Source organism: Drosophila nasuta, chromosome X (genome assembly GCF_023558535.2).
Source record: "Drosophila nasuta strain 15112-1781.00 chromosome X, ASM2355853v1, whole genome shotgun sequence".
Taxonomy (NCBI): Eukaryota; Metazoa; Arthropoda; class Insecta; order Diptera; family Drosophilidae; genus Drosophila; species Drosophila nasuta.
In genome coordinates, this window is record NC_083459.1 from 32,074,064 (window position 1) to 32,095,571 (window position 21,508).

Consider the following 21,508-nt stretch of genomic DNA (forward strand, 5'->3'; position numbering starts at 1 on the left):
TTTCAAGCGCGCTCTCTCTCTTGCGCTCTCTCTCTCGGTGGCTCTCTCGCCCACACTGAGCTCGCTTTTGGCACCTGTCGCATTGCAACTTTTGTCTTTTGCGTTCGCGCTTCTTCGGCTCGTCGTTCGTTTGTTCGGCTGTTCGTTCGGCTGACTTCGACGTCGCTGCTTTTGTTTTTGCTTTGGCTTTGCTTTTGTGGTTTCTTCAAGTTGTTGGCGCTGCGGTCTTCAGCGTCTTTTGAGCGTCGTTTCAATGCGCTGCCAGCCGTCGATAAGAACGCACGCGAGCCAAAGCCCCGGGTGCTGAAATCTAAAGAAAGAAAGAAACAAACACTTTTTTTGGTGAACACAAATCTCGCGCGCGTTTTGTTATTTCTTTTTTTGCTCGTGCCAAGCAATTTTTTTTTTGCACTCAGTGTATCGGTTTATTGTTTACACACAAAAATAGTAAAGAAAAGAGAAAAAGCCGAAATACAATTGTTGAATAAATATTGTTCAAATGCATTTGATGTGCACTGATTATTCTTTGTGGCTTCAGCGTTTCTAACTTCTTCAGTGTGTCTATGTGTGTATGTGTGTGTTAATGTGTGCGTGTGTGTCATGTGACAATTCTCGCCGCCAGATGTCGCCCATGCATAAGTGAAGTTGTGAGAAGATTTTTATCACACGCATTTCTTTCTTCAAAGTCAACATTGACAACCGCTAAAAAATGGCAGCGAAAAATCAAATGAGTGTCTTCATGGAGAAGTTCAATACGGTGAGTTTTCAATTCAATCGAGTGGGATTCAATGGAAATCTTTAGCAATTGTTGACATTTGATTTGAAGCTTCGAAATGTTTTGCTTGAAATTGTGCCAAAAAAGTTGTTTTTCAATTTAAATAAGAATTTTGGGTAAGAGAGTAGCAAAAAAAGCTTCTTAAAATTTAAATACGAATTTTGAGTATGAGAGAAAAGGTTTTATTTGCCTTTTCATAATTTTCAAAAAATTCTTCGACTATGAAAATTTTACGAAATTTTACTTTTATTACATTATGAAATAACTGATATATACTATATATCAAAATTTCTTTTAATAAGAGATTATTTGCAAAAAAAAGACAAGAAAAATATTTGCATAAATTCAAAAATTTTTCACTGAAAATAAAAATAAACTTTAATCTCCCAATTTATCTTTTATTACACTAAGAAATAACAGCTTAGAAACTTCGTCTTTGGAATGTTTATTACTGGAACTGTTGTTAGTTATATAATCAACAAAAAAAAAAGGAGGAAAAATATTGGTGATATTTCTTATTTCGCAGGTGACTCTTAACTAAATAAATTAAATAAATAGACAACATTCTTGTTAGCAAATATGAGATGTACAGCTTTTACTCTGAAGTGTGTCATAAGTTAGTTGTATGTTAAATGTTTCGGAAAAATAACTCCAAAGTTTCGAAAGCTGCAAGTTTTATAAACCGAAAAATTGTCATTTATATTTCCAATCTTAAGTTGATTGTTAATTATAAATTCTTGACCTGAACATTGCAAAACAAGTAAGAAAGTTACAGTCGAGTGTGCTCGACTGTGAGATACCCGCTACCCATCTTGAATAAAAGCAAAATATTGCGGTATTATTTTTAAAATATACCCAAAATACTACAAAAAAAAAAACTAAAACTTTACCGAGTGGTATATTTGGTATATCGATATGGTACCACATTCAAAATATACCATAGACGGCACAATATACCAGATTGTCGGATAAAGCAACCCCCAGACCCCCAGTGAGAAGGCGTTTTTGCCCATACGAAAGTATTTATTTAATACCTTCCACAATTTTTATCTGATCGCAATCAAATTTTCAGGAATCACAACTACTATAGTAATTATTCTATATACCAAAATTCGCAAATTAGCTTTAAAATTACGTTTGTTATTCGATTTTTTTTGATTTGCGGGGGCGGAAGGGGGCGTGGCAAAAATTTGAAACAAACTTGATCTGCGTGCAAACATAACAAATGCTGTCGAAAAAAAAAATTATTGCTCTATCTCTTATAGTCTCTGAGATCCAGTGTTTCATACGGACGGACGGACAGACGGACATGGCTAGATCGTCTCGGCTGTTGACGCTGATCAAGGATATATATACTTTATAGGGTCGGAGATGCCTCGTTCTACCTGTTACATACATTTCCTGCCGGCACAAAGTTATAATACCCTTCTACCCTATGGGTAGCGGGTATAAACATTGATAGAATTTGCAGAAATGAAATGTGACTTATGCATTTCCATTGAATGCTAAGTAAATGCTGTCACTATTTTATAATATAAATGCAACGATTAAACTAATTGCGCGCTGCTTACTCCATAATGAGATCGAACTAATCGGTGTGTGGAAAGCCCCTAAGTTTAAGATGTGATTCATTAGCCAAGTGCACTTTATAGATCCAACTATTTGACATTCCATTCACGTTCTCACGTTCTCCCTTTCTGCAATGTCACTGGGAGACTTGTTATTATTATTGATATTGATTTGATGCAGGCAACTCCTTTCTCTAAGTAGATTTGCGACTGATTTGAGTCATCGAAATGTAGTTGAAATGATTCGACTCGACTCGACTCGACTCGAATTTGCATGCGAAGTGTGGATGGGTCATCAATAAATTGGAATTGAAATTGAAATTGGAATTTTTTCGCGCTCAGTTTTCCCAATCGCTCGTCGCATTTTTGATCGCCGCAACGCACATAAAATGAAAGTGAAATGCGCTTCAAAAAAAATTAAGTGTTTGCTCTATACCCAGACGGTGTGTCTCCCTCTCCCCTTCTCGCTCTCCCCTTCTCGCTCTCTCCTTCCACTCTTTCTCTGCATTATGCCAAGTGGCTGCTTGAGGCTTGGGCTTCAATGAGCCCCAATTGAATTGAATTGAACTGACGAAATGCTGCGCAGCGCATAATAAACGAGGCGTCCAAAAGAAGTGGCTAACAAATGATTTTATGCAGCCAATGCTAACAGTAGTTGTTGTTGTTGTTGTTGTTGTTGTGATTGCTTATTGTGTATGCAACAATAATTAATAAATAATTTTCATTTGTTTGTTTTCATTGCGCACATCGAATAGCGTGTAATATGTGTTTATGAGTGTGTATGTGTGTGTGTGTGTGTTTGCCTACAAAGAGAGTTGCCCAATTGCTCAATTGAGCACGCTCGATAAATTATCAAGCACAATTATCGATAACGCATGCGAATTGCGAAATTTGCTTGCAGAATTTCCTAACCGATATCGACTCTTCTATACTATCCAACAATTGTGCTTTCAATATAAAATATACTGTTTAAATTCTTTTATATTTTCGTTCTAAAAACGTTGCAATAAATTTATAAAAAGTGTATGAGAAACTTTATTTAAACAACAGCGTTTTCAATATAAATAAGTAATAAAACCAAAACAGTGAAGTATAAATTTTAGAATATACTAAATTTGTAGACCGCGAAAATACTAAAATATATACCAAAAGCTATAGTTGGTATATTTATATAGTACTACATTCAAAATATGCCATAGAGTGCAAAATATACCAGATTGTCAGCCAACGCAACTAAGACCTGTAATAAGTTGTCTTTTTTGCATATACTAAAATATTTTATATATTACTTCTACAAATTGTTTCCCATCAAATTTTCAGGAATCACAAAAACTATAGTTATTATTGTCTGTACCGAAATTCGAGACTCTAGCCTCAAGCAATGTGTTCTTTATATAATATTTATAACACTTTTTCTCTCACAAATTGTTTCTTACATTGTTTTACTTTTCGTACAATCAATAATTAAAAATATGTTATAAACTTTATTTAAATGATATTTTTCTTCTATTTGAATATGAACAAATATATTACATTTTTATCTCATCAAATCGTTCCAATCATAATTCGATAATCTATCTGATGCTTTACTTCAACTGAATTGCTTTTGTGAAGTTTTTGTTAGTTTCATTTCTTCAGTTCTATCAACTATTCCCTCAAAAATAGTTTCTGACAATGTTTTATAAGTCGTTCAATCAGATATATAACAAACTTTATTTAAATGACATTTCAATATGAACAAATATATTACAATTAGATAATATGTTAGCAACTTTATTACAACTGAAATGCATTTGCGATTGTAAGCAATTTGTTTTAGTTTGATAGATAATGCAGACGACATTTCTTCAGTTTTTTACAAATGTTGTCTCTAAAATAGTTTTTTACATTATTTGACTTTTCGTTCAACGAATTAAGTAATATGTTTGCAACTTTATTGCAACTGAACTGCATTTGCGATTATAAAGTTGTTTTGTATTAGTTTGATAACCCAGTTGTTACAACATTTGCGAACAGCTCGAAAACGCGCTTGAATTCATCAATTTGAATATTTGAGCATTTAACTGGCTCTGGGTCAATAACGCAAGTCTTGAGTCTTGAGTCTCGACTCTAGAGTCTTGAGTCAAGAACTGTGTGGCATAACTGACGTCATGAAAGCGCATGCCACTTAATGCTCGCTTGATGATGATGATGATTATGATGATGATGATGATGAGGTGACAGCAACCGGTAGAGAGTGGCGAGTAGTTAGAGGGGTGAGAAAAGAGAGTTCGAACCAGTTTTGAAGCGTGATTCCAATGCGTATGCTTATGTAACCGAAAATCGCATGCAAAGTGCAGTCTGGAGAGAGAGAAAGCAGCAGCAGCAACAGCAGTGGAGGCTGCTGCTGGTGATACGGTGTTAAATTCTAGCGCAGCTTGCGGTAGTTGATGTCACAAAACGAATGACTTAGGCAACAAACTTGTGTGGCCAGAGCGTCGAACGGGGCATTCGAGAAGTGCCGTTAACATTAGCATTAGCATTAACGATGCCGCGCAAGTCAATCGTCATCAGATTTTTGGATTGAGTTATTGCCCAGCCTCGATATCGAACATCGAGAAATCCGAAAAGTCGCCTCGCGTTTCTTACGCAATATTCAAATAACACAACAGCAATTGTGGCAGGCAATCTTTTGATCGTAAATCCATCAAGCAGCTGAGACTTCTCAGTCTCAGTCGCAGTCGCAGTCTCAATCGCAATCGCAATCGCAGTCACAGCTGTCAACGCCTGGGCAATTGCGTAAAGTGGGCGACGACTTGTGAGCACTCCACAATCTGTCTCTCCTCCGTCTGTTGTCTGTGTTTTCCCCCCTCCTCTCTCAGTCCGCTAATAGGCTTGGCTGCTGCACTGCGCTGATCGCCGTCGAAGGTGAGGCGGTTTTGGGGCTAATTATGAGCTGCGTTTTTTTTTTATTATTATTTTTCTAAATGTTTTAATGTTGAATTGAATCAAGTTGCCTGTAAACAAGTGTCAAGTGCGTGGGGTTGCCCTCAGAATGTCAACGGCACAAGGAAGTTGTCGTTGTCTACTGGCATTGTTGCATTTTACGAGTGTGTGTGTGCTTTGCCATTAAACATTGCTGCCACTCTACTTACGACTCTTTGTCTGAGTGTCTGTGTGTGTCTGTGTGTGTTTATCTCCCATGCTGGGCGGCAGCAGCAAAAACAACAATCTCCATTAGCCAAAGATGGAAGCACGCCTCAACAAATGTATTTTTATAATATTGTAGGGACACAATTCACATGACAAAGCAATAGAGTTGTAAGTGCATTTTATTGTAAATGTTTAGTGCTGGATAAATACTTCAAAAAATTACAAATTTAAGAAATTTGTTGTAAATTTGATGACAATTAGAACAGAATAAGAATTTTCTACAAACGAAGCAATTTGTTGTACATTTGTTGATAACTTCACAATTGAAATTATTAAAACAAAAAGAATGCAGGCTTAATTGTCATTTTCTACCTAAACTGGATTAAATTAAAGTAAAATAATGCAGGGTATATAATGAATGTGAATTTGTAGTGGCAAATATGATCTACAATAGAAAAACAACAAGAAAATGTTTTCATTCATTTAGGAAACAATTATTCACAAGTTGAATGTTTAAATACTAAATTGATTTTCTTAGAAATCAAATGAAAAGTGCGTATTTCTCTTAAACTGAATGTAGTGGTATATAAATATACCATATATAGCTTTTAGTATATTTGTAGTATTTTGTTAGAAATTAAATAAATTGTGAGTACTTCTTTTCAGATGAATGTAAGAAGTGTATAAATATACCAAATATAGATTCCGGTATATAAATATACCAGATTCCAGTATACCATACATAGCTTTTAGTATATTTGTAGTATTTGGTTGGAAATTATATAAATTGTGTGTACTTCTTTACAGATGATTGTAGTAATATATAAATATACCAAATATCGATTTCAGTATATACATAAATATACCAGATTTCAGTATATTTAAATACTGAATTGATTTTTTTGGAAATCACATGAAAAGTGCGTATATAGTAGTATATAAATATACCATATATAGCTTTTAGTATATTTGTAGTATTTTGTTAGAAATTAAATAAATTGTGAGTACTTCTTTTTAGATGAATGTAGAAGTGTATAAATATACCAAATATAGATTCCAGTATATAAATATACTAATATATAAATATATCAAATCCAGATTTCAGTATATACATAAATATACTAGATTTCAGTATATTTGTAGTATATTAGAAATCAAATAAATTGTGATTATTTTTCTTGTAGCAATATATAAATCTACCAAATGTCGATTTCAGTATATTAATTATACTAGATTTCAGTATATTTGTAGTATATTAGAAATCGAATAAATTGTGATTATTTTACTTATCAAAGGTACAAAATACCTTTCAGTATATTTTTAGTGTATTAATTCGGTATATTTTAAGCATAACTCCGCATTGTTTTGCATTTAATTAAAATGCCTAGCGAGTATCTCATGGTCGAGCACACTCGTCTGTGCTTTAACATAGTAAAATAAATAGGCATTCAATTTTTTTTAGCTGCGAATATGAATTCGTTTCAATAATGGAAGCTCTGCAGCTTTAGGCTGACAAATTTGAATGTTGTAAATCTTGATTCTTTCCATCGATCAGAAGTGATTCATTTAATAGATTGAGCTTGAGGCTAGTGAAGCAGCGTTGTTGTGTTGTTCTCGGATCATTGAAATGCGCATTTAGCTGCATCACGCATACGTACCGTTGTGCCCTGTTGTGTTGTGTTGTGTCGCGTGTGTAACCCAAGACAAACCGCCAATGTCAAGCCGCTTCCTCATGGCCCTGGCCCCTGGCAATGATACCAATTGTGTTGTATGCCGCCGCTTATCATTTAAATGCTGAGTACATTAAGTCGACTGCTGATTCTGCTTATGCAAGCAGAAAAGAGAAGTCGCAGAGCGGGAGGAAGAGGAGCAAGAGGAAGAGAAGGTGGTCGCAATTCGAGATACCACAACTAAGTAAATTAACTTGCGGCATATATGAATTCGTTTCGGATTTTGTGTTACCCGACCATGATGCCTGATTTAGCAAAAAATTTTTCATTTTTTTTTTCTTTTTCCAACTCGGTATCAATATTATGTGTTGTTGCTTTCGTATAGCTGTAAATACTTTGACGGTCGACACACAACCCGAGGCATGAGACTTGAGGGGAGAGCTTGAGGCCTGGGCCCCATTTATGGTAGCTCTGACCCATATTGTGGCTAACGTTGGCCAATGCTTTCGGTGCCAAATACGGAAGCTATGTAATGCTAATGAATTCAAAAGCAAAAACCAAAAAAAAAAAAACACTCACAAACATGTCTAGCAACAACGAAAAGAAAAAAGAAAAACATTTGACGAAGCTGTTAAAAAGTTGTAATAATAATTTCCTGACTCTGATTTGCATGCTGCAAGTTTTGTTAAACATACTCAATCATTCCCTTCCCCCCTCTTGTTGTAGTCGCCTCTCAAACACCGCATTCCATGCGATGCCATTTGCAATGACAACTCGGCGAGCAGCTGAAAAGCACAGAGATTGCAGCCACCGTGGAATGCAGAGCAAAACAGAGACCACCACCTACGTGAGATGACACAATCACAATTGGTGTTCGCATACACGAGATACTGTATACTGTATATAGTATACCCTGTAAAGGGTTGCCCATAAAACTATAAATAATTCCGTGCTAATTTCTTAATGTGCAATCTTAGCTGCTCGCGCATTTCTTTTAATTGAATACGAGTAGGAAAAGCAACTTCTAATAACAATCATATTTTCACAATGTATAGTAATAAACTAAGAAGTTCTTAGGTTAATACTACGTGATGATAATAGTTATATTTCCCTATTTCGTGATTATGTAGCCTGAAGTCGCTCTGGTTCATCCCTTTGTATTTGTTATTTCAATAATATTTCCTGATCAATTCCGTTTTCTTCAACAATATTCATATTTTAGTAGCCAATCTTATTTTACAGGGCATCTGCAAGTCGCGCATTTATCGTTTCAACTTAATTGTTATGCATGCGGGTTATTTGTATATTAAAATTGTACCAAAAACTTATAACAGCTGTGGTGAAAGTCTTGCGTCTGATAACAGAGATAATACATTTCTATCGTGTTTTGTTTCTCGTTTATTGGCACAAGTGTTCGAGACAATATTATTATCGGCGTGTTCTCTCAATGTCAACTATCAGTTGTTGTTATTGTTCAGTCTCAGTGTCAAGCAATGAGATAAACCGAATGGCAATCAGAGGAGTTGTTAAACATTTTCTTCAGATGCAGATACAGTTTCATTTCGAATTCAACTTGCAACAGTTTGCGAAATTTCGCGTAATAAACGATAAGAAGAGTGAGAGTGATTAAATGTGAATTAAAAGTGAGAACACAGCTCGTTTAAATAGTTTAAATATGCACATCTAAAAAAGTAGAGATTCACTTGTTCCAACCAAATCAAGTCTGTTTTAAAACAAGTGAAAGAAACATTTGTATATGTCTGCAGATGTCGGGTATTAATTGCTTTGGTTGACAATGTGGTATATTTTGTGTTCTATAGTGCTAGTGTCACGATATACTGAATATAGCTTTAGAGTACATTTTCGGTATTTTTTTGGTATATTGATTTGGTATGTTTTGAATGTGACAGTATGTCGATATACGAAATATAGCTTGGGGTATGTTTTAAGTATTTTTTCGGTATATTGATTTGGTGTATTTTGAATTCCATGATATATTTTGAATGAGGTGGTATCGCCATGCGAAATTAAGTTTGTTGTAATATTTTTTTTAGTATATTTATTCAGTATATTTGTTATTCCATGGTATATTTTTAGTATGGTAGTATGTCGATATATGAAATATAGCTTGCAGTATATGTTCAGTATTTTTAGGTATATCGATTTGGTATATTTTGTATTCTATGGTATATTTATGCCGATATACGAAATCTAGCTTGTAGTACATTTTCAGTATTTTTATGTGTAGTGTTATGTTGACATGTGTAATACCTTGCAGTATATTTTGTATTATATGGTATATTCTTAATATAGTATTATGTCGATATACGTAATATAGTTTGCAATATATGTCCAGTATTCAGTATTCTATGGTATAAATTAAATGCGATGGTATATGGACATGCGAAATATAGCTTTCTGTACACTTTAAGTAGTTTTTCGGTATATAGATTTGGTATATTTTGAAATATAGCTTGCAGTATATTTTTAGGTATATTTATTCAGTATATATTCTTTTATTTAATGGTATATTTCTAATATGGAAGTATGTCGATATATGAAATATAACTTGCAGTATATGTTAAGTATTTTGAGGTATATTAATTTGGTATATTTTTGATGTGGTAGTATATTGACATGCGAAATATAGCCCTTTGGCATATTTTTAGTATTTTCTCGGTATATTTTGTATTCAATGGTATAAATTTATCATGGTATAAAATTATCATGCGATATATAGCTTTCGGTATACTTTAAGTAGTTTTCCGGTATATAGATTAGGTATATTTCTTATTTGACAATACCATTCTGTTTATCTTTCACTGAGAATAGGTTAAAATAAAACGTACTGGGGAAATAATACTTGTATAAATGTAAATAAATGATACACTCACCTCATTGTCCTATATCTCAAGTGATTATCTTTAAAGCATGAACAACTGACCGAATGTTGTTGAACAACTGCTTTTGGATGCTGATGCTGTCCCCTTCTTAGATGCTGTTGGGTTGACTGGGTCAATGTTTTCTCAGCTGGCCACGCAGGCGGCCGAGTTCATTTCTAGTATCTGCATTTTATAGCCATTCCCGTTGCGTAACTCGTTTTGTTGTGTTGTGGCAACTAACGAGTTGCCATTGCTAAGCCCCTTTCAAAGTTGCAACTGCAACTGCAACACAAAATCAAAAGAGCAGCCAAGTAGTTACATTTTATGTTTTCAACTTTAATTTTGCAAGTATCACACGAAAATTGTGTCATCACTACCGGAAATTATGACTATTATACTATATATATGTATTTTATATTGTTCGTCTTGCTGATATGGATTTGTATACTGGATCTAACATATCTCCATCATTTCCTCGTCTTCACTGCTGTCATCCATTTGGATGAGTGTATTAAGCAATTGTTGCTCCATTTCACGACGCAGCTTCTTGGTTTGCGCCTTTGGTTTGCGCATCTTCCTTTTGAATGCAGAAGGATGCTGTCGCACAGCCGAGGGGCGTGACACGCGCTTAGTAATGGCCATTTTGTATACTGAACAAAATATGGTATGCAAAAGAATGAAATAATAAATTCAGCTTAATTTCGTATACGCACCGTAGAAAACGTTTGTAAAAAAATATACACAGGTATCAAATTTTCGTAGCGTAAATAAAACAAATAAAAAATTTCTCAATTTGTACTTAAAAATAAATATAACTTTTCACAATGAGATTTTGTGTATTAAAATATTGTAGAAGTAATGTTCGAGCTTTGACCAGCTTGCTGAGATGCAAACAACATTTTCAACGTTGATTCTTGGCCAACCTTGATTTTTCAAAAAAAACATTAATTAAAATGTTAAATGAATAGTTTCAGTGCTTCTTTAGAATGTGCATTTAAGGAAGGTAGAAATTGCATAAAAAGAATCGTGATCTTTAAAAAGCTCTATCGAGAACAGTTAAGCTTCTACTGCATAGTATTTTTTTTTATAAATTCTTATTTATATGAAGCAAAACTTAGGCATAAAATTAAGATGTTTAATGACAAACAAATAAATTTATTATTTTATTTTTATATAAAATGCATTTTAGGTATCATTAAATGTGTAATTGTTTTGAAGTTTGTTTTCTAATCTGCTTCATTTGAGGATTCTTTGAATTCCTTTCCTGCTGCCTCTTCTCTTCGTTGTCATCGTTGTCGTTCTGAGTGGACGATTTAAAGCGGAACATGGGGCGTATGCGTGATCTTAGCATTCTTTTGTATTTCCTTAGAATGCTCAAGGACACACAGTTAGAAATGCTCTTCTTCTTCTGCAACAAGTTGCGCTTGGCAATGGTCATGTTTGCTGCTTTGAGCTGACAAATTTGATCTAGAATAGCTGGCAATGTTTATAAAGATGTAAATTCTTAATTTCTTTAACAAAAACGTACCTTGAAGATAGACGTTACTTGAAGAGTAATGGAATACTACAAATTGTTTAGTTGAATTTCCTTGTCAAGATTTCACTTTGATAACTCAAGCACTGTTTACTTGATTCCCGAAAAGTTCTGTTAAAAAAAAAAAAACGAAATTGGTAAATTGACAGGCATCAATTGTGATCGCTCAACTTTGAAATGCAGAGAGGTGGAGAAAAAACAGTTGTGGGTAAAAGTTTTCCGCTAGGAGGAGAGACCAATGGGAAGATGGGGGGAAAGACTGCAGTTTTCTTCTCAGTGTGTCAACAATCGTTGAAGAAGAGGAAGACGCTGACGGTGTAACTGGCAGCAGCAGCTTGAGAGATTTCACCTAACAGCAACCACAACGACAACAACAATGTCGACAACGGCTAACCACAAGAAATCGCCAACTTAATTTACAGCATTTTGAATGTGGCCAGCACGATCTATGCAATCTTCTGCTTTGTTTTTTTTTTTGTCTTTTCTTTTTCTTTTCGTTGTGTGTCTTTTCTTTTTATATTTTTCTTTTTTTTTTTTGTCGCCTTTTAAACATTTTCACTTTCGTTTTCAATTTGTGTGTTTTGAGGTTTCGCGCTGGCCAAAAAAAAGTCGAAACCAACTGCGACGGCCGCCTCTCTTAGCCGGGCCAATAATCACAATAATCGTGGTAAGCGGGCAGTCAGTCAGGCCCGGTCTGGTCTGGTCTGTTGGTCTCTTGGTCTGCTGGTCTCTTGATCTCTTGGTCCCCCAAACAAGCGAGAGATCGCCAAATGTAAACTGGTTGGCTTGTTGGCTTGGGGACGCCAAGCTCATGTTTTTTTTCTCTTTTTTTTTTTTTGGCCGGATGCTTGGAATTTTCGGATGCCAAACGAAAGTGAAAACGGCCGACAAGAAGCAAATTAAATCAAAATTGAATTTAAATAAATTACGTATGTTAATTGCAGTCAGGCCACCAAAAAAAAATACAAACACCAACTCTTTTCGATTTACTAGCAGCTCACCAAACTGAAATTATCCAAAAACAACATACTACAACTACTTACAACAAATATAGATTTAACGTAATGGCAAAAAATTACCGAATAGTTGTAGAGTAGTCATGTAAAAAATACTGAATATATATTTATTAAATGTCAAATTTGTTTCAGTCAGATAATAACCTTCTATATATTATATTTAAAGCAATTTCTAGGAAGATTTTGAACTGATTTTTATAGTTTTATACCATAAAGTAGAAGAGTATTTATTATAAACATAGCCTGGTATATTTTTAGTATTTTTTCAGTACATTAATTCCTGAACTGTTTTTAATGCCCGCTACCCTGAGATTAAAAGTTGGTTGTGCATATATACTCCTTGGTAAATTGTAGTATTTTTTGGTATATTTATGTCCAAACTAAGTATTATCGGTATATTTTAGTACTTTTTGGTATATATAACCCTTTACTTTTAGAATGAAAGGCTATCATGAATATAGCCTTTGGTATATTTCAGTATTTTTTCGGTATATTCATTCCTGGACTGAGTTTTATACCAGCAACACTATGACTAAAATGGTATTACAAATAAAGCCTTCGGTATATTTTTAGTATTTTTTCGGTATAATAGTCCGCTATTCTTAAGAGTGATACGGCATTCCTTGAAATATTTTAGTAATTTTTGGTATATTTATGTCCAAACTGAGTATTATCAATTTAGCCTTCGGTATATTTTAGTATTTTTCGGTATATAACCCTTTACCTTTAGAATAAAAGGGTTTTATAAATATAGCCTTTGGTATATTTCAGTATTTTTTCGGTATATTCATTCCTGGACTGAGTTTTATACCAGCAACACTATGACTAAAATGGTATTACAAATAAAGCCTTCGGTATATTTTTAGTATTTTTTCGGTATAATAGTCCGCTATTCTTAAGAGTGATACGGCATTCCTTGAAATATTTTAGTATTTTTTGGTATATTTATGTCCAAACTGAGTATTATCAATTTAGCCTTCGGTATATTTTAGTATTTTTCGGTATATAACCCTTTACTTTTAGAATGAACGAGTACTATAAATATAGCCTTTGGTATATTTAAGGATTTTTTGGTATATACATTTCTGAAATGAGTTTAATCCAGCAACACTCTGAGTAAAATGGTATTACAAATAAAACCTTCGGTATATTTTTAGTATTTCTTTCGGTATATTAGTCCGCCATCCTTAAGAGTGATACGGTATTAAAAATATAGATTCGGGTATATTTTTGCATTTTTTTTGTTGGTATATTTTAAGAACAATACCGACTGTAGTTTAGTATAAATGCATTTCAATTATACTCATTTGGTTATTCAGCCAGACTGCATAATTTGTCATGCTGTTCGCTTGGGTTAGAGTATTTGCCAACTGAAACTGAAACTGAAACCGAAACTGAAACTGAAACTGTGTTTCGCTTCGTTTTGTTTTGTTTTGTATTTTTGTGTTGTTTTTGCAAGTTGCGGCTTACTTGAATTAATGAGGGTCAAGATACTTGACGGCTTTGGCTTTCTACATCATCATCAGCGAACGGCAACAACAACAACAAGAGAAGCAGCATCATCTTGATGATCAACTGCTTCATCATCTGCTTCATCATCTGCTTCATCAGCAGCTTCATCGACACCTTGAAATTGCTGCAGGTGAAGTTTGAGTTAAAGACATCGGCTCAGATTGATGAAGGCAGCAGATGTTGCTCTTGAAATCTGCGACTGTGTGTGTGTGTGTGTGTGTGTGTGTGTGTGTGTGTGTGTGTGTGTGTGTTTGTGTGTTGGCTGACAGCCAAAGAGCCAAAAAGGGCGGCACAACAAGACGACAAGAAGACAAAAAGACATCATGAAGCCTTGGCGCACGTGCCTCAAGTTAATGAAAGCGCTTTGTTGTTGTTGTTGTTGTTGCTGTTGTTGGGGGTCATCAACTGTCTGCATATCCTGTTGAAATCTGATGAAAGCAGGCTCCACAACAAAACTGAAATCTATGAGATCATTAGCCATACAATTGAGTGTGATTGATTGCGAACAGCGGCAACCTCGACGCTTAGTTACCCTCTATAGAATGTCATTTAGTCTTTTTGTTTTTGTTTTGGTTTCGGTTTTCAAAATTTACCCCACTCCCCATCACGTTGTAATGCGTTTAATTAATGACATTTGGCTTTATATGGTGTATTATCTTAGAATTTTGCGCTGTTTTGCGCCGTTTGATTTACGAGACAATGGCGACAAAAGAGTCTCTCGAAACATTTTTGACCAAATGGCCACTTCCCACATCAGACCTAAAGATAAATACAATAAAAAACGTGGACAACATGACGAGCTGTTGGCTGTTTTGTTGTTAATCTCGGACAATAATCGTGTTTTGGGGCACGAAAATGATCTCATAACGGCGTACGGCGGCGAAGTGTGTCCGGTCGGTCAATTAAAGGCCAATTGAACCCTGTGGAGCTGATTAACAATGCGTCTCGTTTAGTCAATTAAAACGCCAGCCAGCTAGCCAGTATTTTATAAACTCAACTCAACTCAACTCAACTCAACTCAACTCTACCCAAAAAAATACAAACACACTAAAGATAAAGAAATACCTAAGAAAAAAAAAAAGACAACAAAACAGACAAAATTTATGACAAAAAGCAGTTTGATCAAATGTTGCTTGTTTTCGGCTTTTCTAAAGCTTTTCTTTTGCGCGCTCTCCTCTCATTAATATCAAACGCATGTCGAGGGTATTATGATGTGTGTGTGTGTGTGTGTGTGTGTGTGTTGAATCTCTCTCAATCTCTCAACTTATCTGATTCAAACAACTTTATCTATTTAGCTGATGGTGTGAGTAACTTATATGTAGAAGTTAAAAAAATACGGAAAAAAATCAACATTATGCAAACAGCAAATTGTGATTTATGCGCTGGAAACCTGAAAGATAGTGTATTAAAACGTCGGACAGTAATTTGTACAAATAATAATTAATCTTATAATATATCGATATACCAAATATGACAGTTGGTATATTTTATACCAAGCAACACACAGTTAAATATATACCGAATATAGCAATTGGTATATTTTATAACAAGCAAAAGAGCATATAATGATATACCAAATGTAACAGTTGGTATATTTTATACCAAGTAAAACACAGTATATATTAATATACCGAATATATATTAGTATATTTTATACCAAGCAACGCACATTGATTTTGACTATATTGAATGTAATAGTATATCGATCCAATCAAGAGATAGTATGTAGTGAATGCAATAGTATATCGTTATACCAAATATGTATAACAGTTGGTATATTTTATACCAAGCAAAACACAGTATATATTGAATATAATAGTATACCGAGAATATCGACATACAAAATATAACAGTTGGTATATTTCGGTATTTTTCAATATATTAATATAAACCTTGGTATAATTTTGAATTTGTCAGTATATTAATTTGATATATGTATTTAGGTATACTTCATTTTGGTATAACATATTTTATGAAACAATACCGCACTGCTTTGCTTTTATTAAAAATTGGTTTGGTAGCTTGTATCTCACAGTCAAGCACACTCGACTGCAGCTTTCTCACTTGATTTTTTTTTTCGCTATTTTCTTCGGTTCGATTTGGTTTTGCATTGTTTTAAATTAATAACTTATATCGATTTTTATAAGAGCCCGCGGCGCACATCAATTGATTTACCGGATTAGCATACACAAACATGGAGAGTTCCAGACACACACACACTCACACAGACACTCTCTCGCGCATACCTCTCGCATACATATGCATATATGTATGTGTGTATGATCCATAGTCGATGTCGAACCCATGTCGACTACTTTTTTTTTTTGTTTTTTTCATCCACTTTACAAGTTGATTTTGGCTTAAAAAAATTATTTGCAATTTATGAAACGCGTTCACAATAACAGCCACAACAAAAACAACGACAACGAGAGACGAAAGTAAAAGTTCAATTAAATAAAGATAAATTGCACAACAATTGTTGTTGTTGGTTTCGCCGGGCCAACTGGTCAAGTCCAAGCCCAACTTGAAGTCGCCGTTTGCCATCGATGTCGATGTCGATGTCGAAGTCGATGTTGAAGCTCAAATCGGTTCGACTCTTCGAGTCTTCGGCTTAGCTCGTTGGGCTTTACGTTTACGTAAGCCTCATAAAAATTTCAAAAAATGTTAAAAATTGCTCATTGAGACAATGCCAAGTGCCAAGTTCCAAGTAGCAAGTGCCAACGTTTATTCACTGCCAACTGCCAACTATCAACTGACACGCCCTAGACCCATGACAATTACGAATTGATAAACACACTTGAAAACCATTTTCCAAACCCGCACACAAAAGTAAAAGTCTGTCTGGAAATTGCATTGGAGACTCCAAAACTTGTCTCATTTTTATTTTAGAACATTTTCTTGGTCTTGCAAATAATTTTAACTCGAAACAACATTTCAAATGGTTTAAAACTTGGTCGAATTGTTGAAAACTTCTTATGCAGTATTAGCTAATTTGGTTTAATTTCTCTATCAATCGAGACTCCAAAACTTGTCTCATTTTTATTTTAGAACATTTTCTTGATCTTGCAAATAATTTTGATTATTTTTTTTTTAACTCGAAACAATTTTAAATGGTTTAAAACTTGGTCGAATTTCGAATGGCTTATAACTTCGTCACATGTTTTAACTTGAAAACTTCTTATCCAATATTAGCTAATTTCAAATTTAACTTGAAAACTTCATATAGTAACCAAATGAACTGGTTTAATTTCCCTATCAATGGAGACTCCAAAACTTGTCTCAGTTTTATTTCATACCATTTTCTTGGTCTTTTTTTTTTAGTTCTTAATATTATAGAATATTGAATGGTTTGTAACACATCTTTTAACTTGGAAACTTCTTTTACAATAGTTGCCAAGTCTGTCAGTTGATTATGGATTAGCTCAAGTTTAGCTATATCTGAATAGCAATAGATTTTGTTGCTTGTTGTTGGATTTTCAGGTCGTTTAATTCTTCTGCTGGCGTTGGACAAACCAATTCCACGTTCACGTTTCTTTCGACCATCTTTATATTTGGCCACAGGCATTGTATTAAATTTTTTGGAAGTACACAAAAATTGTATTCAATTTGAAAGAATAAAATTTCAAATCTCGAAAAAAGTTTGGTGATGTTAGCGGATGCAAACTTTTTTCTGAAAATTGATGCCTTAAAATATTTGTATGGAATTTTTAGAAACTTTTTTGTGTGAACCTTTTACTCAGAGAGATTGAAATGATTTGGTTGAGATATTTTGGACAGCTTACTTCAATACTTCTATTTTTTTGATCAGAGTGCTTTGTTTTTATTTTATAGGAAATTTAATTTAAATTATAAAAAGTACAGTTATTAAAAGTTGAAATGTAAATAAAATATAACTAGAAATTGTATATAAAATTGCGCATTAGAGATCGCTGATAGGAATTCTTGTGGTAGCAATAAATTCAAATGACCAAAGTGTGCAATAAATAAATTAATTTTCACTTTTCATTTGCTTCATGATTGCCGTGGATTATGGGTTGTCTGTTTATGTGTATGTGTGTGAGAGATCGTGATACTAAAATAATGCTGCTATAATGGAGTGTCAAAAGTCATTTGGCCTGCCACAAAATGTGGCCGTGAGGCAAAGCAAATATTCGAGTTAGCAACGACAGTCAAAGCAACAACAATAAAAATAAAAATAAAAATAAAAATAACAAGCCAAGGCATTAGAGGCTTGTGTTTGGATATTAGATGTTGGTGCATTTCATTTCAGCACTTTCATCGTTGATTGTCGAATTGAAGAAGAAACAAAAGAGTGTAAACGAGAGAGAGAGTGAGCGAGAGAAAGAGAGAGAGAGAGAGAGAGAGAGATAGAGAGTGCAATGCAGAGAAAGAGATGAAAAGCCTCCGGCTTGGGAGTCACTGAAAGGCCAATGCATTCAAACAGATACGTGACATTCAAATGGCCTAATGATGATGATGATGATCGTTTCAATAATGATCGTCTTGTGCAAGTTGATGATAATGCTGTTCATGGTGACTAGATAACTGAACACATCAGCATGAGCATGACAATGTGATACTCTCAGTGCACTGAGCACGTGTTAAGTGCCGTCTTCTTGCGGCTTTAGACAGATATTTATCGAAAAATAATGTCGCAAAGCAATGGAGGACAAAATCACATACGCAAGAATCACACTTGAAGCTTAGCTTGATCAATGACAGTCGAGACAAGAAGTTGTTTTAAGGAAGGTAATGAAAAAAGAAACTGAAAGTAAATTCTGATTTAACATGCAACAGTAAAGTGTGGTTTACTTTGAGATACACAGTACACATTTTTAAATAATGCAAAACAGCGCGGTATTATTCATAAAATATACCAAATTAATATACAGTAAAATACTAAAATATACCAAAGATTATATTTGGTATATTTATATAGTACTACATTGAAATTATACCATAGCGTACTAAAATATACCAGATTGACAGCCAACGCAACTAAGACCTCTAGTAAGTAGACATTTTTCCCTTAAACAAAAGTATTTCTGAAAAAACTCTAGGTATTATTGTATGTACTAAATGTGTCTGAGATCTAGGTGTTTATACAGACGGATAAACTCGACGATTATAAATCCTTAAATATATTCTTGAGCAGCATATATTTAAGGATTTATAATAATTGAAAATATACAGAGTCTATTATTAGGAAAAATAGTATTTGCAATAATAGAAAATACGCTGACTCCACTCTAATGAAATTACGTATACGTATGCATAAAATGCCGACTTTGATGTTCTAACAAAAATGTGCAACATTTTCGTGCAAACTCAAAGCGACAAAAATGGATTGCAACCAAAAAGTTCTACGACGAAAGTGAGAGTGAGATAAGTCGACTAGCAGATACGCTGTAAATCGCTTTTAATCAATTGAAATTGCAATTTGTATTAGGTTGGCCAAAAAGTCTTGCGGTATTTTTATTGAATTTTCAATTGTTCATAAAATTGGTTAGAATAATGCGATTTAAGTCAAATATGCGCCGTTTTGTTCGATGACGAGTTCCCAACGAGATGCCAACTTCATAATGCCCCTCTTATAGAAGCTCGCTTTTCTATTGGCAAAAAACTCGGAGAGCCAATTTTCACAGGACTCTCTTGTGGCCAATTTCCGACTACCAAGGTCGTTCGCCATGGACAGAAATAGGTGGTAATCACTTGGTGCGAGATCCGGACTATACGGTGGATGCAATAGAACCTCCCATCCGAACTCCCGGAGCTTCTGGCGCGTCACCAAAGATGTGTGTGGCCTGGCGTTGTCCTGATGGAAGACAATTCGGCCTCTGTTGACCAAAGATGGCCTCTTCTGCTTGAGTGCTGCATTCAAGCGGTCCAGTTGTTGGCAGTACAGGTCCGAATTGAGCGTTTGGCCATAGGAGAGCAGCTCATAGTGGATGATTCCCTGCCAATCCCACCAAACACACAGAAGAACCTTCCTGGCCGTCAATCCAAGCTTGGCCACCGTCTGGGCAGCTTCACCGCTTTTCGACCACGACCGTTTGCGCTTCACGTTATCGTAAGTGATCCACTTTTCATCGCCAGTCACCATCCGCTTCAAAAACTGGTCGATTTTGTTGCGATTCAGAAGCGATTCGCATGCATCCATACGGCCAAAAATGTTTTTTTGCGTCAAGTCGTGTGGCACCCATACATCTAGCTTTTTTTTTAATCCAAGCTTCTTCAAATGGTTTAAAACGGTTTGATGACTCATGCCAAGCTCTTGGCCGATGCTACGGGTGCTACTATGCCGATCTCTTTCGATCAATTCGGTGATTTTATCGCAATTTTCGACGACAGGCCTTCCGGACCGTGGCGCATCTTCGACCACCTCCGCACCAGAACGAAAACGTTGAAACCATCGTTGTGCGGTGGAAATGGAAACTGTATCGGGTCCATAAACTGCACAAATTTTATTGGCAGCATGAGTTGCATTTTTGCCTTTATCGTAGTAGTACTGTAAAATATGCCGTATTTTCTCTTTATTTTGCTCCATGTTTGTGACGCTATAACTCACGAACGACTCAAGACAAACAACAATAAATCAAACACGTGTTAGCGCGGGAAAAGAGCTTTCCAAAAAGGTATCGCATGAACCGATTCGATAAATAGAACTAGAACTACGCGCTTGCAAAGACACCTATCGGAAATACCGCAAGACTTTTTGGCCAACCTAATATGTGCTTTTGCTTCATCATGCCTCATTTGTGAGCGTTACGTTTGCACGGTATATAAGAAAACATGCCGCAGAATTTTGCACGATTTAATCGACGAATTTTGTAACAACAACAACAACAGCAACAGAAACAATGTCGTCGATGGCGACAAAGCTGTTGAGAGGCAAAGTGCACGCGAAGATTGAGACGGTGACTGCGACTGCGACTGAGACCTGAAACTAAAACTAAAACTGAAACTGAATCTGAATCTGAGCCAAAGCAAAGTCAAAGCTAGAGACTCGGCGACACAAACAGCAAACGGGGCAAGCCTAAATCAAGTTGCAAGAATGCGGAATAAATGTCATGATGAAAATAAAACAAAATGTTAAGAAACTAGAAATAACAAACTAAACGCCGCTGTCGCCGCCTTTGTGCTCGCGCGTATCTTAAATATACATTTATTTATGATATGGATGTGTGTTTGGCAGCCAAGCACATAGAGATACTTAGGTACTTAGTTATTGCATTAGCAATAATGTTGAGAGAGCTTAAACATGTTTCCACTTAATTCCAATCACTCCTCAAAACTGGTGCAACTCAAGTTGGGGGCGGGAGATTGTTCAATGTTGAATGTTAAATGTTCAAAGCGTTATTTATTATGCAGCTCAAACAAGTTCTAGACCCACAAAGCTCATTAACATTTATGAAAACA

The 21,508-nt window shown here is 35.0% G+C and overlaps 1 protein-coding gene across 1 annotated transcript in view; it reads left to right on the plus strand.

Moving 5' to 3' along the window:
* The first annotated feature begins 432 nt into the window (after positions 1 to 432).
* The window catches only part of LOC132797363 (disheveled-associated activator of morphogenesis 1), a 45,734-nt gene continuing 24,658 nt past the window's right edge, over positions 433 to 21,508 (plus strand). The window contains exon 1 of the mRNA XM_060809085.1: positions 433 to 757. Within this exon, the coding sequence (XP_060665068.1) occupies positions 710 to 757 (48 nt within the window). The 5' untranslated portion in view covers positions 433 to 709. The remainder of the gene's footprint in view (positions 758 to 21,508) is intronic.